The sequence below is a fragment of the Convolutriloba macropyga genome, chromosome 7 (genome assembly GCF_964194025.1).
Source record: "Convolutriloba macropyga chromosome 7, txConMacr16.3, whole genome shotgun sequence".
NCBI lineage: Eukaryota > Metazoa > Xenacoelomorpha > Acoela > Convolutidae > Convolutriloba > Convolutriloba macropyga.
The window spans coordinates 46,859,626-46,878,177 of record NC_134474.1 but is presented as its reverse complement, the minus strand read 5'-3'; the positions used below and the strand labels follow the sequence as shown (position 1 = coordinate 46,878,177).

Below are 18,552 nucleotides of genomic sequence, written 5' to 3'. Positions count from 1 at the left end.
ATCATATCGTAGTTTTTTTTATAAGTCTATCCAATTAAGGGACTTCTAAAAGTTACTGCAGAACTTGGGAAACTAATGTCTTTTATTTTCTCCACTACATAGTATTGTCGTAGTCGAGATTATTCAATTTTGAAAATGCGTACAGGTCTCCTTTGTTGACTGTTTGACAATGTTTAATGTCAGTTTTTTTAATGTAAAAACTTGATGTTCGTTTTTATCAAGGTAACTATTTTGGTCAACCGATTCGTAATTTTTCCACAACCAACTCTTTATAAATGTTAGGTAGTAATCCACAGCGTGTTTTGTTGATGTGTTCTCGGTGGCATTGGCCTTGGGTCAAGGCATCAGAACTTCTGTTAATATTTATAGATTTGGCTGATACCTTGATTTTAAATTTCTGAGGCCACGAACACTTAGTTGAAACTTTGATATTGACTAGCTGGTTAGTTTGCAAAGTTTCTGGAGCTAATCTTGAGCACGTTTACTCTAAGTAAACAAACAATCCGAACTTGAGCAGTGTATTTTGGAGTGAAATCTAGTTTAATTTTGCTATGTAAACAAAAGAGAAACTTGCCTTGCAAAGTCTTAACTTGTCAGAAAGACCTTGAATGAATCACAGATGATCTTTCATGCTGTGAGCTTGAGTTGATTGCAGCCTAAAATAAGAATTAATTCTGATAATATTAATTTTTATATTAAAAACAATACTCAGCAGAACAAATGGTAATTTTGGTTCGGAAATTTTTTCCCAAACAATAAAATTGAACTTTTAAAAGCCCTGGTGTTATGAAAAATTGATTATGTTCCCCATAAGCAACTGCACATTTTGAAGAAGTACTCGGTGTTTTCAGGCAAATAAATAGGAAACATAGTCAATAAAAAGTTCAAATTGCGGGAAAACCACTTTTGTCTAAGAGTAGAAGCATATCATTTCGCGTGTTGAAAAAGTTGCTCAATCTATAATTCAAAATGCGCCAAATTTTTCTAATGAAATGTGAACGATGGTTAAAACCCTTTGAAATTTTAAGTTTTGTCACTCTTTATCAATGGTGTCTATAGAGAATGTTGGCTCCAAAACCACCGTTGTTCCATTCTAATTGCAGAGAAACGTAAACATTGTATAAACAACCAAGTTTTTCTTATTGATGAATAAAGCTGATGAAAAACACGTGTACTTGAGTTCAAGTAGTGAACATCAGTTTGCTGAAACGTGAAACTATCGAAACGAGTTGACAACCGAACTCGGTCACCTTGAGGAAATATTTTTATTAGATATGGTACAACTCGTTACCAACTTTGCACGGCCCTTCTTGATTTTACACGTAAGTTGAAGTCTTGTGAAGCAATACATTACTAAAAGTTGATTAAAATTGATTAGGTCTACGACTCATAGGCACAATAAAAACTATAACCGAAACCAGAATGGGTTAGAGAGAGAGAGAGAGAGAGAGAGAGAGCGCTCGAGTGGAGCAGTTGGTTCTCAGTGAGAGAAAATTGTTGGTTAATGAGTTCTTTGTGAAAGAACTTAGTTGCACAGTTTTATTGAGAGAAACTCTAAGAGTTAACCGAAATTGCTAGTATCGAGTATAGCAAGTTTGGTCAGTAACAGAGCTACTGGGAGGCAGAACTTGTCAGATTTATTTGGGTTAGGAAGTCAATTGAATTGAATTTTGGATGCTCGTGTGTAGATTGATTGATCTTGTTCAAGTTAGTGTTGACCAATATTTAGTTTTGGTAGAAAAGTTTCCTTCTGACGGTTGAATTAACCCTATCATCTGTTTCTGGCTAAAACTTTTAGTTGCTCATGTTACATTTATAGATTATTGATTCAATTATTTGAAGTGAAGTTTTTGAGCAGTCGAGAGAGCAAACCTTTTGGGGACAACATAGTGACTCCTAACAGCAAGAGGTTTTTTTGGTGCTAGGCAGTCCCAGCTTGAAGCCTCGTAACGACAAAATACAAATTCTATAATGTTTTTAAATCAATATCAACAGGTTGGTTTAGACCCGGTTCTTACAGAATAGAAATTCTACTAGAGAAAATTCTAGTTCTTACTTTTGAAATAGTAAATGAATATTGTGCGTATATTTAAGTATTTAGCCTAAGACTTGCTTCTGCTCATTTCGTTATTAATTGCTCTCTAGGAAAGTTTGTAGCAGTTATATTAGTGCTGTGGTCTTTTGAATGCGATTTTTGCCTGATCGATTTTTTTTTTACCGATTTATGTAAAAAAGCTATTTTTTGTGCATGTTTGCCTAGTTGTTTGCTCGATGTCCTGTGTCACCTAGACCTCGATTTCATCTATATCATCGATTTCATCTTTACTGAAGGAGTGCTGTTTGAAGCTGTGAGTATTATTAAATGTAGGCTTAAATGCCGGTACCAAGTTTTTCTAATAACCCTTTATTATGAGCTGTAACAGGCGGCCTTACATTTTTACAGGGACGGTCTCTAATGGCAGAAGTTATGTCGAAGAATGAGTTACTGTGTGGAGAGTAGAGTATAATTTTTGTTACGGTTTCGAAGGTATTCTTCGATGCTTTGGTATTATTTTTCAAAATTCAGCAATGTATCATCAAACGCTGCCACATATCTCAATTTTTGTTTGCAGCAATGTTGGCTAGTTTTTCATGGAATAATTTGCCTTTTTTCGGGTTATAAACAGGACACTTGAATTCTCGTCTCAATTTTTTCTTATTGGCCTTCTAGCCGGCCTAGACATAGGTATTTAGGTGTGATACGTAAAGATAGCTCACCCATATAAATGTCGAAAAGTATAAAGAAAACAAACTTTTTGTGATACTAATTCTGTTAAAATCCGACAACGAAAATCGCTTGGGATGTTTCTGTTTGGTATGGGGAGCTTGAAGTAGATCGTCAATCAATAAATTGTGATCGAAACCAGCTGTGAGATGTGGTATCAGGAGTGCGGTGGCACAAATTGTTTTCTTTTGAATTGAACTTTTTTCCTGTTTCTTATATTATTGACAAAAAAATGTTTGCTCAGTTTTCTGGATTGGAGTGCGGTTGAACTGAACTTCTGATGTTTTTGGATTTGTCAAGCGTTCTAACTGATATGTGAAATTGAAATAACCCAGTCAACCCGCTATATGTTTGGCGTCATAATGTCAGGTGTCCGAGGAGCTAGCTGCTGCAGGTGGATTGGCGCTATTTTTTCGGCCCAGTTGCTCTCTTTTGGTGTCTGTGAAAGCTTCTCTTACTCTGCTCAACTTGAATATTTCCCCCCACTCAGTCTTAATTTTTTACTGGCATTAGCTTCTTAACACGTTTCTGACTGTGCAAAGATGTAAAACTGCTGCATTGCTATCTTTAAATAATGATTTGTGTGTCATTATGCCTTATGCCTTTTTTGTTGGTGCCAGTACTACCATGCACTGAAATGGATAAGGTAAGATGGCTATCTTTCTTCAGGAATTTCCCCCTTTTTTAGAATTTCTGGTCCACTTTCTTTGATGATATCGATTTCTTCTTGGGGGCAACTGTGCGCGAAGATGTAAATTTGCTTGACTAGTATTGATTTTTGGAATCTATACCCCCCCCCCACCCCCCCCCCCCCCCAGTACGGCATTAAATGTTCAGTGAGCATAAAAAGTTCACGCCCTTAGTACATCAAATTACCATAATCGTGGTCATAAACGACACTCGGGCGAATCAGAATAGATTCGATTTTTTTTTCATGTTGTCTAAAGCTGACATTACAATCAACTGTTTTTGTTAACCTGTACTTTGTCTTTTTGGTCTTAGTGTTTGCCGTAGGTTCAACTTCAGTTAGAGTATTTTTGGAGAAGGGGTGTGGGTGTTATCTTGTTAGTCTGTCCATTTTAAAGGGCTGAAAAGGGAAAGAAGACCTTCCGTTATAGGTACACGCAAGCAGTGACCTACGCCCTGTCTAGTTGTTTGAGGGGAAACTGTTTAATCTTTTTAAGCTCTGCTTTCTGTAACCTTGCAAGTTGCAGTTAAGGAATAGTAAGAGATTAAGGGAATCCATAATGAAAGAAAATCGGAAGCAGCTGCTTTTAAGCAGTCGCTTTAATGATACTTTAGTTGGTTAGTTTGCCAACATTTACATCAATTTTAAAACCTTTCCCTTTTATGTACTTCAGGTTGAGATGGTGGAATTCTGACTGTAATATTGGCTTGTATTTTGTGATAAATGCATTTGCATTGGAGTATATTAACTACTTACTTCGCATCAGTTGTCGCCATTTAATACCTGTTTTTGCTGTTCACTTCCCCCGTGTTGTTATTATTACTCCAACAGTGCGTCTGTAGTGTAGAATCGTTGTTATTACCAACACAGAAAACTACCTCCTAGACGGAATAAAAAGTGGGGAATAATAACTAGTCTATTATCTTTTGATTATCACCTTAATTCGACCCCTTTTACGACTGATTGCCCGTCTGTTACCCAAAAGACGTAGTTACGGTCTCCACAATCAAATTGAACACGGAACAAAGCAGTTTAAAAGAAATCAAACGGAAGACAAGGGTCTGATTATCACATAAAGCCCAAATTCAACAGCTCAGCTCGCTCAAGGTCAACTTTTGCACAGACATATCGGAAATTTACCGTTAATTCTGAGGGCATTACGGGAAATCAAGAAACGTGCTGAAATTTTGAATTAAGAAAAATTTGGCCAAAGTTTGTCGAACGGGGATTCGCTAATTTCCTGCTATTCCGTAGTTACCCGTTTTGTTTTCCATTTTAGCCTCCGGCAGTTAGTCGTTTCTTACTGATTGTAGTCACTCCTACTTGCCTTATACTTAACCATTTATCATCATCCACTACTGCTTCTATACTGTATCATATATACCATTAGTCTTCTGTTGTTGTATTTTTTTGTGCTGCATAGAGTAGTCTTCTATTTCATATTTGAGTGAACATATTTGCTTTGAACAGCACCAGATACGGACGGGACTAAATCGATCGCTTTTCTCTCTCTTCTTTATCATTGCTGCTCCGCTCAATTTTGCCAGCAGCATTCTAATCAAATATAATAAAGTGGTCACTCTTGATTACACGAAGAGGTGAAATTTGCAGGTGAGGTGCAACTCTCCGATAGGTCAAGCTACCTTTTTCTCCAACTGTCAAATATTCTTCAAATTACACACAAAATGCTGACAAAGATAAGAATTATCAGTGAATAATTGATACTTGATCCAATAGTGTCGTTGAATAGAATGGTGACAACAATGTCAATAGTCTTTTGACCTAAATGGGTTTGAACTGTAGGTGAAAAAAAGAGAAACTTACTGTAGCAGTTTTTAGATCCTGAGCTGACAGTCTGAGAGCAAATTATGCATTTTTAAGTTGCTCTACTGAACGTCATCATTGATAACCTGCATTATGCCCATTTAAGAAGGTTAAATTTCGAATTCGATAGAACTTAAACAACAGTTTTGCTTCTTTATTTCCTGTTTTTGCCCACCTACTATTGAACAAAACGTGAACCCAAAAGTATTTATGGTAGAATAGGAAGTAGGACTGAGGGTTGGAAATAACTTAATGTGTGGTATTAATGTAAAAAGATTTTTTGTTCCATCAAAAAATATGCTCGTTAGCATGGCCTATCGGATGTTTGCAGGAGAAGAGTCAACTCATTAGCAGTATAAGCTGCATGTGTAGTTAGAGTGAATTGCCATTGTTATCCATCAATTAAATGTCCTTTCCCACAACTGCAACTGCCCAATCAGTCACGCCCGAGAGTAGTACAATTATCAGCAACATAAACAATATGAACCCAGAGTCTGTAGAGCCAAATATGACAGCAACAGATGCTGGATCTGCTGCAAACGGAACAGCATCTACAAGAGAAGTTAGTGAAAGATCTAAATAATTGCTCTCAAACGCAGTCTGTATCAATGGAATTAGTCCTGTTGGTCTTTTTGTGGTTTTTCGTCTCGTCATAAAATTCGTAACCTTTTTTTAGAAACGGGATAAACTGGTAAATTCCTAAATTCATTAATACTCTTATAAACTCGGTAAAACCCGAGAGCATTAAATAGCTCTATTTGGAACCCTCTATAAGCCCACCTATCCAACTAATTCAGTCCGACAAAGTTCAATTTCTTAGGTTACCCAAAGGACCAACGTTGGTATTGTATTTAAGGTATTCTTCAGTTCAAAGTAAATATTTAATTTCTGAATAAAATGCGCACTATTAGTTAAATGTGTCTCAAAAAGGAATTAGTTACGTCTATATAATTATAACGGAATATCGAAGTAGACTTAACGTAACTTAATCGAATGAGTTTAAGAGACTTGACGCGAAAACTTAGTGCAATATTTGCTGTGAAACTATTAAAATTGACAACGTAACTTGTTATGTGGACATAGTTTGTCGTGAAATTTTTCCATAGATTAAAATTGAAACTTCTTTTAGATAGTTTGCTCTTTTTTATGAAGAACGAAAAAATGGTAAGACAGACGCTGGGAAGCGCAATTGATAAGATTTTATCTGATGTTTTAATTGAATTTTAATTTTGATAATTTGGAATCATACCCTGGTCTGATTTTAAAGTGTGGATTGGGTTCGTATAAATTTATATAAATTATTAAGAAATGCAAATATCAAATTAGAGCTTGATCAGCCCTAGATGAATGATTTATACTCAGCAGAAAAGTCACCTTCATTAAAAAGAGAAAAGAACCGTCAGAATTATCGAGATTGAGATTTTTTACCTTTTAAAACATCAGAAAGAAAGCTTGAGCGTTAACAACGGGAATGAACGATACTTCTCTATAGTAGAATTTCTCCAAAGTGTTCGAAAAGGTGAAGGTACGTTTCTAAGTCTCATAAATTATTGAGCCATTTCCTAAAATAAAACTGTATTTGTTGGAGCTGAAACCTTCATTCGAATTTGGCTTCAGTATAGAATTTTTTTTTTCAGTATTTCAACTCAGAAATCCGCCCACTAGAGTGAATGGTATACCCCTAATTGACCAAAAACAGCAACATTTTAGCTGGCACTAAATTTTTCGGTGTAATTTTTCAAAAACAAACAGCGAACACAAAACATAAATCGTTCTCTTGTAATCTTTGATGAGAGTAAGTTGAAACTTGATGAAAATGAGATGAAGTGGCTAAGCTCGAAAGTCCTTTGTTTAAAAATTTTTCAAAATATTTTTAATGCCATATTAAAGTCAATAGTATTTTTTAAACTACTTGAAAAGCAAAGCAGACCTGTCATTAGTGCGACTTAGTCATAAAACTACAAAGTAATAACGAATATGGGCAGTTATCAACTTTTGACTCACAATTTTCCTAACGGTCTTGAAGGCGTAAAACCACGAGCTTTTCAATAAAATTATAATCATTTTATTGGGCATCATGTACACGTGAATGGGATCTGTCAATAATGAAGCCTTTGTTTGAAATCGTTCCGGTCTGTGACTCACATAAAGAAGCCAAAATGAGAAGATATTTAAAAACAGAAGGCGACAATTGCAATCCAAATAATAATTGGATTGTGAAAATCCACGATTAGACCATTACAGGCCTTGATATTGCTGCTCGTTCAATATAAAATGTAAGTGCTCCACTTGTCACCGGAGTGGAGAATTTGACAAAAAGTCAACATATCAAAAATAAAGGATTGAGTTTTGAGTAATTTTTGAGTTAAATTAGCGAAAAACCGGCACAGAGGTTTCTCAAGAAGGAAGAATTTTAAAAAAATCGAGCTATTTGGTTTCTGGGAAATTTTTGTCAAGCGTTTTTTTGGTTTAAATTTCAATAAATTTAAAAGTGGGTTAAAGAAGCATAATTGGTGCCATTTTTAATGAAAAAAGATGAATTGCAAAAATATTAACCAATTTTTTTTGCCAAAAAGTTGAAGCAAATAGGTCAGCAACATGGACTTTTCAAAGTTAAAACCATTTTTGCTGTTGTTAAAAATTTCAACATATTTAAATGGAAAAATTGACAATAACTTGAGCAAAAATACAGAAATTGCCAAACAAAAGAACAGAAATCAGTCAAATGTGCACAAAATTTTAAACCTCGATAACTCCATGAAAAAGAAAGAAATTGAAAATAGTCTTATTAATTATATGTGTTCGACGCTGGACGAGCTTTCTAATGATACCACTCACAACTCTACGGTGAATACATCGATCGGTCAAAATTGACTGAACAATCAAGAAAAACAGTTGAGCTTTAAGCTCCTCCCCCACTACGGTGGGTGGGAACAAAAAGCATTACGAAATGCGGACAAACAACTGAATCAATGAACGTTTAAAATCAGTAGTTTCAAAGTCGTTGAAAGCAATATCTGCGATATGGCGGTGGCAAGCAACTACAATTAGGCTTCATTAGAAACCTTATACACTTTATATGACAGCTTGATATGGTATAAACTAACAGCAAAAAATGCGAGCGAACCTCACTATAAGCGTAATCAAAGGCGAAAACTATTTGTTGCATTGTGTAACGAACCGAGCTAAGCACGGAAAAGGTTGTTTCAAAATGATATTGAAATTTGTGAGTAAACTTCGATACTCTAAGCAATCCAGCTAAGCAAAAGCTTTAGCTTTTATTGACAGGAAAATATCGAGGAAGCTGAAAACCAGCAAAAATTTTGCGAAATTCAGGAGTTCAAAATAAAACATTTTAAACTGTGCGTCAGAATCAGGCATATAAATAGTTCGGTCCCAATACTTTCTAGCAAGTAAATCTAGGCAGCGTTAGAAAGCCGGCCTTTGTTAATTAATAGAATAAATTGTACAAAAACAAAAAAGCAACCAATGTGGTCAAACTTAGAGATAAAAAAATATATAAAGAACATTGTCAAGTTCATATAAACTAATAGATGTTTACTTCAACTTTCAGGAAATTATAACTGCATGGTTAGATAAGCTTTTAATGGCAGTATATTTTACTTATCACCTTTTAATGGCATTGATTGACTTTTTGAAAAGGCAGAAAGGAATGCGGTCCACGCCCAAAGTAGGTATTTCTTAACTAATTTGCTTCTATGCGGTGTTCCGCCTTCAGTTTTTATTGAAAATGTGGTGTTGGTGGTGCTGTAGCCGGACGTCAGAGAATCAAGCTAATCAGCTTGACGTTCCACTGACTCCAGTGTTAGTGGTGTTTCAAAAAAGACCCTTGAGTTATAGTTACTTTGGCACGATATGCCTGGGCTACCCTTTGCCCAATGTTGTTCCTTGTCAACTGTTGAAATTTTCGTGAGATTTGCTTCTATTTTTTTACAATTCAAAGAATTTGGATTGTATTGGGGCGCTGTCTTCACACATTTTCATGATTTTTGAAGTCAAATTTGAGTAGTGATTTTGGTCACGCCGAAACAGGAAGTGGAGCGAAAAAGCGAGTGGTTTTGCGACGTGAAATTTTTTTGCTCTAATTTTAAAGTAGAGTGAGAAAACAGTGTTTGAACAAAAATTCGCTTTCTCGCTAGTGGTTTTTTTGTTCACATGCGGCAATTTCACTTTGAATTTTAGTTTTTTTTCTTTTTTTGGATCAGATTTTGTTTCTAAATTGTTTTCCCAATCCATTCATAGTTCATTCTAAGACTAGTTTTTTTGTTTGAATCAAAAATTTTTCTTTCTCGCTAGTGGTTTTTTTGTTCACATGCGGGATTTTGACATTGTTTTTTTTTAAAACTTTTGCAATATCTGAGTTTTTTAGATATGGTTTTCCAAATTCACTCATAGTCCATTCTACGTCTAATTTGTTGTTTAGTCAATAAAAATTGTTAGTCAGGTCTTGTCCTGCTATGCTTTTTACTTCGTCGAATAAAAATTTTTCGCCTTACCTTAGTTCACAACTTGTTCAACATTTTGCGTGAAACATTGTGACTTCTCTAGACTAGTTTTACTCTTCTCTCATTCTGCCAAAATTGTTTTTAGACAGCAGTTGCTCAGCAAAGCAATTCAAAATGAACAGAGTCAATATCAAAATAAAATCCAAGAAATAGAAACGGGATAAATTCAAGAGCCCAGTTTTAGATGCCGGTTACTAGAACTTTGTTCTTATAGGTCTTAGTTACCATCTCTAATGCTTATTGGTATTGATACTAGCTCCTGTATCGTCTCACTACGAAACAGGAGTATGTCCAACTACTAAATGACATCAAAATAGTTCGCACTTTAAAATTGTTTTTCTACAAAAACCATTTTTTTATTTGCTCTTCTTTCAATCCCAATCGTGGTTATGGGAATCAACGGCGGCTATTCTCCGGCAACCTGCCGGGTATGTTTTTTATCGGAATTATGTTTCTGAAAAATTAATTGGATATCATTAAACTGGCATTATTTAGGTTAAGATAAAGTTTTCAATTGTGATTTGAAACGATATTAGTTGAATTGAATTTGTCATGTTAAGTAGTTTGAACTAGTATCTTGATATTTTGGCCTTTTCACATTTTGGAGTTGTGTGTATTATTTAAATTATTTTTCCGTGGTAGTCTCCACCGTTATTTTGTACGGCGGAGTGTTATTGAAGCAGTTCACTTCATAGTTTTTTTTACCAAGCAGATCTTCAATTTTCTAAAGTAAGTTTTCAACTGAATGCATCATAATGTTGATAACACTTTTTGCAGATAAAATAGTAGTTTTAATAGTAATCCTTATTATATAATCTTGGAGAAATTAACCACTGCACTGATCAATAGGTGTTCAATTTTGTTCCAGTAGACGGGTAGCATTATGCAGCTGGTACATGTACACGAAGACTTTAAAATGAACAGTTGAAAGCCAAATTTACGTGGACTTCTATAATATTAATAGACATGAATTTTTGAATGTTGCTAATAATTCATTGCTCTGTTCTGTTGTCTGTCTTCGTACTGTTAAAATATTTAAAATTCTACCTTTGTAAGTATTAAAATTCAATGTAGCCTAGCAGTTGAGTAATCATGCAGAAGTTTTGTTATTTAGAGTTCAATCGTCGAGTCATCTACGTCATCATTTCGAAAATGGAACGGTTTGCAGATACAAATTTGTGGCGTTTTCATGTTTTCAAGATTAGGCAACACGAGTTAAGTAATAATTTCCCAAAGCGGCATGCACAACCAAAATAATAAGTCCAGTCTGAGATGTAAGAAAACCGCGGTCATAGAACCCACGAACCACTTAGACCACGTAGTTATGCTTGTGCTACTGAAGACTGACTGTGCTTCAAGAGATTTGTGAAAAAAGTGAAAAAATTGTCACAGAAATTCTCAGTTTCTGATGTATTGCATTTTTTTCCAACCAGAAATGGGTTATTTACTTAATGCCAGCTCGAATTTTTTTGTTCATCCAATTTGGCCAACCGATTTTCTTTGTCCCGATCAAAAGTGGGAACATTTAAAAGCCCTCGATAAACTGGATCGATTGATCAAAAGACATTTGAAATTTTCTTGGAGATTTATAACATAAAAGCGTTCAAGATGTTAAGATTTTTACCTGATTTGATTTGACATATCACGTTTCAAAATGCATGTAATTTTTACAAGTTGAAAAACTTTCGCAATAAATTTATCATTTAAGATATATGATTTGAAGTGGATATAGTGAATTTAGTTTTCGGATCGAACAGGATATAATAAATTCCACACTTCCATTGCATGTCAGGTAGATAACATTTGAGAGCATTAAGTTTGAAGTGGCAAAAATTAATAAAAAATTTTTCCATTAAATCTATTTTTGATACAATGGGTTTATTTGCAATAACAAAACTTATATGCTGTTGCAAATTGTTATTGTTATAAATTTTAGAAGGTCCAACGTAAAGTATAGTTCATTTTTAAGGAAAATTTACTCATTTTAAACAAAAATAATTGAATTGCTTTCAAGTTTCTGTTCGCAAAAAAGTATTCCAGGAACGTTCCTCTGTGAGTGCTATTGGTTGGTCATTACAAATGATTGAATTTTGAAGTGAAATAAATGTTGAGGCCAAATTGACTGCAGTTGGTTTGCGTAAACCAGCATTCAGAATGCTTATTTTAATTACTAGTTTATGATTTGTACGCTGGTTGGAATCCCTCGATTTGCTAAGAACATTTTTGCTATTCCTTTTATGAGGTTAATTTTGTTCCGGCTCTAGAACCGTATCTCAACAAATGTAGTTTTTCAATATTTCATTTATGGGCTATTATTGGCCTTCTCTTGGTTTTTTGTATTTCGTCGCCGTATTCGTTCATGAAATTTCAACTGAAGTGCGTGCGTGACCTCATTTTTTACTCTTGGTGGAGCGAGTGTTTCTGTTCATTCGAGTGATGAGGTTTATGGTCACTTCGTCACTCTGAAATCAACTTTTCTTTACCTTAATTCAAAGAGATAAATTAGAGTAAGTGTATATCACTCCAATTGAAGGTTATGTAAGAGCAGCTTATGGAAGCAGCAAAAAGTTATACAGATTTTTAATCAAGATATAGCATCTCGGCCTTTAATGAAAACAATAAACTTGTTTTTTGGTCTGTCTTTTTTACTTTCTTTTTGAGACTGCAGATCTACGAAGCTCTTGAGGATATTTTCTTGCAATCAGTCAGCTATGTTTCTCTATTTAATCTGTTATTTACTGTATTCTCTGGTTTAACACGTCAACTTTTTGTGAAAATAAGCAAGTACTTTTTTGACAGATGTAACAAATGTATTCGTAATATTTTATTTTAGAAACAGTCGATCAAGGTTTGAATTTTTTATGATGCTGGACAGACAATTTCGTTTCCGTTTTAAAATTTTTCGATCTTCGCTTGAAAATTGAGTTACTAAATTGGTATAGTACTTGAGAAATTGTTTGTCGAGAACAATTGCAGAAATTAAACTGTGAGGAAAAATTTTAAGAATTGTATGCTTCTTGTTACTTCTTTACTCTGTTCTTTCAATCTTTTTTAATGATTGGTGAATTTAAATTGTTTGTTTTCAAAATGTGCTTGAAAAATTTCTGTTTATAAATTTCCTTTTCTGTCAATTTGAAATTACAATTGTTACTTTTCGGCTGGCTGTTAGTAAAAATGTATTGATTTAAATTTTTTTTATTAGTAGCTGCGTCAGCAATTCCAGGCGGCTACTATTGCGCTCTTAATTTTTTTTAACCGTCTGACAGATTTTTGTTTAGTCTTACCCTGACTTCTTTTAGGTCAATTGCGTGACTTACCTCACTCAAGAAATGATTTCTGAACTCACTTAAATTTTATGAACATTTACTAATTAAAGGTCAATAGTGTGCGTCTAAGTAGTGCCAAACTTATATGCCCTAATTCCTGAGTAATAGAGTCGTGAGTTTTAATATCGAATATTAATTTTGAAGAAGCTCCATTAGGGTTTTTTCCTTGTAGAGCAAATGTGTGTCATAAAAATGACAGTCCAAATCTAACTGAAAAAGTCTAGTGGTCTATTAGAAAGCTGGTGGTCGATCTGTCAATCTTATTTCTTTAGTTGTTTCAATTCATGATAGGCCACAAGCGTCTATCGCGGCTATTTTCCGGCAATCTGCCGGCTATGTTCTTTTCTTTTTCTATTGTCTTTTTTCGAAAGGAAAACATTTCCACCAAACCCTCCCCACCCTTATCTAAAATTTGTCTCTGCATTTTTCTGTAGTTTTATTAGCCAATTAGTTTGTTGTTACTGTTTTTTTCTTATTTCTGAAATTTCTGATTTAATGTTAACTTAGAAATTATATTGCACGACTCTTTGAGTTGTTTCTGGTATTTTACCATCTATTTTTAATGCGATTTTTTGAACAATCTTTTGCCTGACACCTTTGACTTGTCGTCCTCAGAGAAGGGATAAACAGGTCTCTACTTTTTAAAGCCCTGCCCTCTATAACTCTAGCCTCCCTAAGCCCTTTACTGGCGAAGCCAAACGCTCGCTACGCGTTTGAGAGCAATTCGTCCGACAGTAGTCGATTATGTTGTATGCATAAAGAGATCAGCCGAAATCTTGTGCACTACCCCTGTCTCACATAGTAAATTTAACTAACCATACATGGCCTAAGCTAACTTAAACAGCTAAACAGTCTCTTGAAAGCTATTCGTTCGACTTTGACCGGTTGTGTTCTTTCTTAATTTTTGTTTAAGTTTTGATTGACTTCGATATTTAAATAGTATAAAACAATGACTTGTAAAGTTGATAATCGGTCTTCAACCTTCGGAAAAATTTTTTAGGTTTTAACTTTAATATAAACGGTCGGAATGGCCAAGAAGTTAATCTTGGACTTGTAAAGATTTTATAGTTATTGATCAGCAAGCAACTTAAGTAGGAGAAAGACTACATTCAAATAAATATCAGTACTCTAGCGTTTTGGTGGTTAAACCGGAATTACGTTTTCGAGTCTTGATGTTTTTTGGCATGCGTTGGGTTGGAATGTGTGCGAATGCACATTACCAATCCTCCATGTTGGCCTTCCATTTTGATCCATTGAAGACGACATAGGATATTGGGTTATAGGGACGTTTTTTAGTTGAAGTTTTAGATCGAAGGGGTACTTGCCATTTTGTGATAAATTGATGGTTTGTGTTGCTATAGTGGCGATTTAGGAAGATGCTATTATGGGTCTTGTGACCTTGCAAGCTACCTTTTGGTTGAAGCAATAATATTGTTTATATTAAAACCATGTCATGGAGAGGAATGTATTACGATTAACTTGGTCTTTTTCGTGGCTACTTCTATAAAGAAAGGTAGCTTTTAATTTTGTTTTCTCTTCATTGTTTTGATTAGTAGAGCAATTTAACAGCACAGTCTGAAAAAGTAGCGCTGTTGTGCATCTGCGTCTCAGTGAAACTATAACCACCAGCACAACCAACCCACCCCATATAGTTGGTAATGGGATGCGTGATATAATGCATTAGTTGACGGTACATTAAATCTGAACATAGTTGGTAATCTGACACGTGCCACAGGAAAGGATTAGATAGTGATACTGTAGTGTGTATTTCCTGTCCCCAAATGATGATACTGTAACTCCTGTAGTACTATACCAATCTAGCCTCCAATGCAAATTGCAGGAAAAGTGAGTTATTGCGATTATCGGTGCAGAAAAAGCAATTTAATAAATGCATGCGCAAAACTTAATGCTTTAATTGCATTTCATCTCTCGGACAGGTTGCAATGAAAAAGTTGTTTGTTGAAGCTTTAGTGAACTACGAAAATATTGAAGCGTCGTCTATTTGTCGCAGACTAAACGTCTCAATTGGTTGTAGTTACCAGGCAGTAACTATTAATTATTGCTCCGTGATCAACGTGTATGACGCCTATAGTATTTGATGCGAATTGTTTAAACATTCAATAATTATTCCAATGCTTACCAAAATGGTTAAGAGTCTTGACCTGGTTAGTACAATTTGCATCGATTAAATTCTATTTCATCTCCGTCGACTGTAATGGATTGTTTCGTAGTTTTCTCTATTTGAAGTAATAGAAGACCTAAATTACGTAAATAATTGTGAATTACGTAGTATACAAGGAAATAAGTAAACAGAGATCACCTGGCTGGAAAAAATGGACTGAAAAACAAAATATCGGGAATATGTGTGATTCTATATCTGCCTTTTCAGGCTAAATAACCTCAAAAATGCTATGAGTTTTTGATACGTAAAAGTTTAAGTAATTCTTTATAATAATAATGCTTATAATTGGGGTTTCTGCGTAATCACAGCCGAACAATCAGGTTAGAGTGTTCTTTTCTCATCTGTCCTCCTCCTTCTTATTTCACACATCTCAGGCCTCTCTTTTTATGAGCAGCATTGCTTCTTTTTGGCGACTCTGGCCCTTTTTCTTGTGTCTGAAACTCGGTACCACGTGGTACCACCCTTGCAGCCACGATCGGTCAGCCTGAAGATTTAGACGAGAGTGTGAGAGGTCATCCTCACACAGAGAGCTTCATGGAGGCAAGTGATTGAACTATCGATCACTGGCGTCTAAATCACACCTGACCTCTCAGCTGTCATGCCACCATTCTTACGAGAGCAATTTATTAATTATAATCTTAAGAAAACTAATAGGGTTGGATTGGCAGGGAACTAATAGGTAGGGTAACAAGAGCAATTAGATTTCTATATTTACCGCTTGTAAAATTTTGAATTTGCACGTAGGTTCTGTAACCATGCTATGGAACAAGTTCAAATCTTTCGGTGGTGACATTAAATCTTGCTTTTTAATTGCTCGAACAAATTTATGGTAGCCATTAGAGTCAATTTGGTCTATCCTGGGCTTTTTTGTCTGACCAGTTCAAACGCCTCTTTGAATGCTTTTCACGTCATTTAAATCACTCAAAATTTGTGGCTTTTGAAATGCGCTCGTTGCTGCATTTCACTAACTTGAATAAACAAATTACTTCAGAAAATAACATCTACCAGTTAGAAAAACGATTAACAACAGTAGAAAGGTATCAAAACAGACCGTTTCTTATTTTTACTAAAATCGACATCCCAGCTCATGGTAATGTACTTGCACCAATTTTACAAATAGTAAACAACAACTTAGCGGTTATTTTGAATCCCGACGAAATCTCGATTGCAAACCCACTAAAAAATGGAAACATTGCGCATGTTATTGTTCAATTTTTGTATTTGCAACAAAGGGACTTAATTCTGAAACGTGCGTCATGGCTAAGAGGTCTGAGAAATTCAATGGGGACTCCTATTTTTATTCATGAACGACTAGCCAAAAAAGGATGTTGTCTTTGAAAAAAAGCTCGAGAACTGGACGTTCAGTATAAAATTAAGAAATCCCACTTATGGGCTTTTGATGGCGAAAGATTTCAACCAGTTGATGACATCAGCGAGCTCTCGGATTATCAAAGGAGACAACAAAAAGTTTGCAAACTATACAAAATGCTGGTACTCCATTCTCAACTAACAAAAGAACCTATGTTTTTCGCCGGATATGGACGCAACAAACATTGGAAATGATATACCTATGAATAAAAAACAAAATATGTACGATGTTTCATTTCAGCAAAACAGAGCTTATGCATAAAAAACTAACATTCTCAGTCTTGCTTGTTAGTAGCCGGTCTCTAAACAAACACCTTGAGGAACGTCAGGTGTTTTTGCAAACATTTGAGTCCCTGTCAACTGTGATTTGCTTTGTTGAAACTGGGATACAGGAGGGTTCTCATGAAGAACACTTCAATTTATCAGGTTATGAGATAATTGCTAAAAACTGGGTGGGAATTGGTGGAGGAGTAGCCATGTTTTGCAGGGAGGATATTCTTCTCATAGAAAGCTTTGAAACGAATTATAATGAGAGCCTAGGTATAAAAATTAGTACAAATGAAGAAAATTATACTTTGATTACATACTATGTTCCCCAGGTATCAATAAAAATCAGTTCGTGACTGAAATTGACAGCTATCTTGAGACTATGGTTGGTGTGAACCCAAACCTTATTGTATGCGGAGACTTCAATATAGATCAACTATCTGTGACTCCCATAAAAAAGCGATTCAAAGATGTTATCTCTAGTAATGGTATGAACCTAATGGATTCGGGTATAACTAGAGAAACTTCAACAACAAAAACCGCCCCCTATTTATTTCTGATAAATATCGACAAAAATCAATGCCTAGTTGAATCTATCAGTTATGATATAACAGATCATTATCCCGTAGTTTTTGGGATCTGGAAAATAACTTCTTCATATTTCAGAACAGCAATACGGATCAAACTTTCGACGCATTTTGTATTTGTTTACATTTGGTATTCGACAAATACCAGCCTTCGGTTGACATCAGACAAAACAAAAATAGGAAACAATGGGTCACAAGTAAATTTAAAAATTTTGTGAAGAGAACCGATGCAAGAACAAAATGGTTGAGAACAAAAAAAGCATCGATAAAAATAGATATCTTCAACTAAAAATCAAAAGCACTCAAATCATCAACCAAGCAAAAATGTTTTTTATACAAATCAAAATTCAAAACTGGTAGGGAATCAACGAAAATGAACAAAATCATAAACAAAATTATAGGCAAGAACATCAGAAGTGATGTGAGTTATAGCATTGTTTTCAATAATATTGGAACTGATGACCCCGGTACCATAGCTGACTATTTCAATGAACACTTTGTAAATGTTGCAGATAAAATAGTAAACAAATTACCTCAAATAAGCTTTCCTTCGTTTAATTATGCTGAAGAACAATGTATGATGCTATTTGAAACAAATGTGGTAGAACTGCTGTCACAAATAGCAAGCCTATAAAATTCTTTTTCGCATGGTAGGGATCTGATCACTAAGACCTTTATTAAGAGATTTGACAAAATTATAGCGCCATTTTTAGGTAATTATATCAACGAGTCTTTTTTGAGCGGAGTTTCCCAAATAGCCTAAAACGAGCAATTATCCGACTGCATTTCAAAACGTGATCAAAAACTGGCGTCAATTGTGCCGTCATTAGGAAAATTTTTGAAAAGTTTATGAATATCAATATTGTCGAATACATTGAGAAATTCAAATTTCTTGGTGAAAATCAGTTTGGTTTCCGCAGTCAGAGGTCAACAGTTGATACACTCGTGAATGTAGTAGAAAACATAAGGTTGGAAATGGTCAGAAAACATAAAAGAAAAAGGGAACAATAGCACAACGGT

The 18,552-nt window shown here is 34.9% G+C and overlaps 2 protein-coding genes across 5 annotated transcripts in view; both read left to right on the top strand.

Annotated features, from left to right (window-relative positions):
* LOC142342922 (charged multivesicular body protein 7-like) overlaps positions 1-18,552 on the top strand; it is a 320,646-nt gene that overhangs the window by 107,362 nt on the left and 194,732 nt on the right. The gene's annotated exons all lie outside the window — the stretch shown is intronic.
* Positions 4,095-18,552, top strand: part of LOC142342920 (uncharacterized) — a 37,827-nt gene continuing 23,369 nt past the window's right edge. The window contains exons 1-2 of one of the 4 annotated variants that reach the window (XM_075394596.1): positions 4,095-5,063; positions 5,614-5,838. In XM_075394596.1, coding sequence (XP_075250711.1) covers positions 5,683-5,838 — 156 coding nt within the window. In that variant the 5' untranslated portion in view covers positions 4,095-5,063; positions 5,614-5,682. Of the gene's footprint in view, positions 5,086-5,607; positions 5,839-18,552 lie in introns of all 4 variants that reach the window. The other 3 variants (XM_075394593.1, XM_075394597.1, XM_075394595.1) reach the window with 3 other exon arrangements.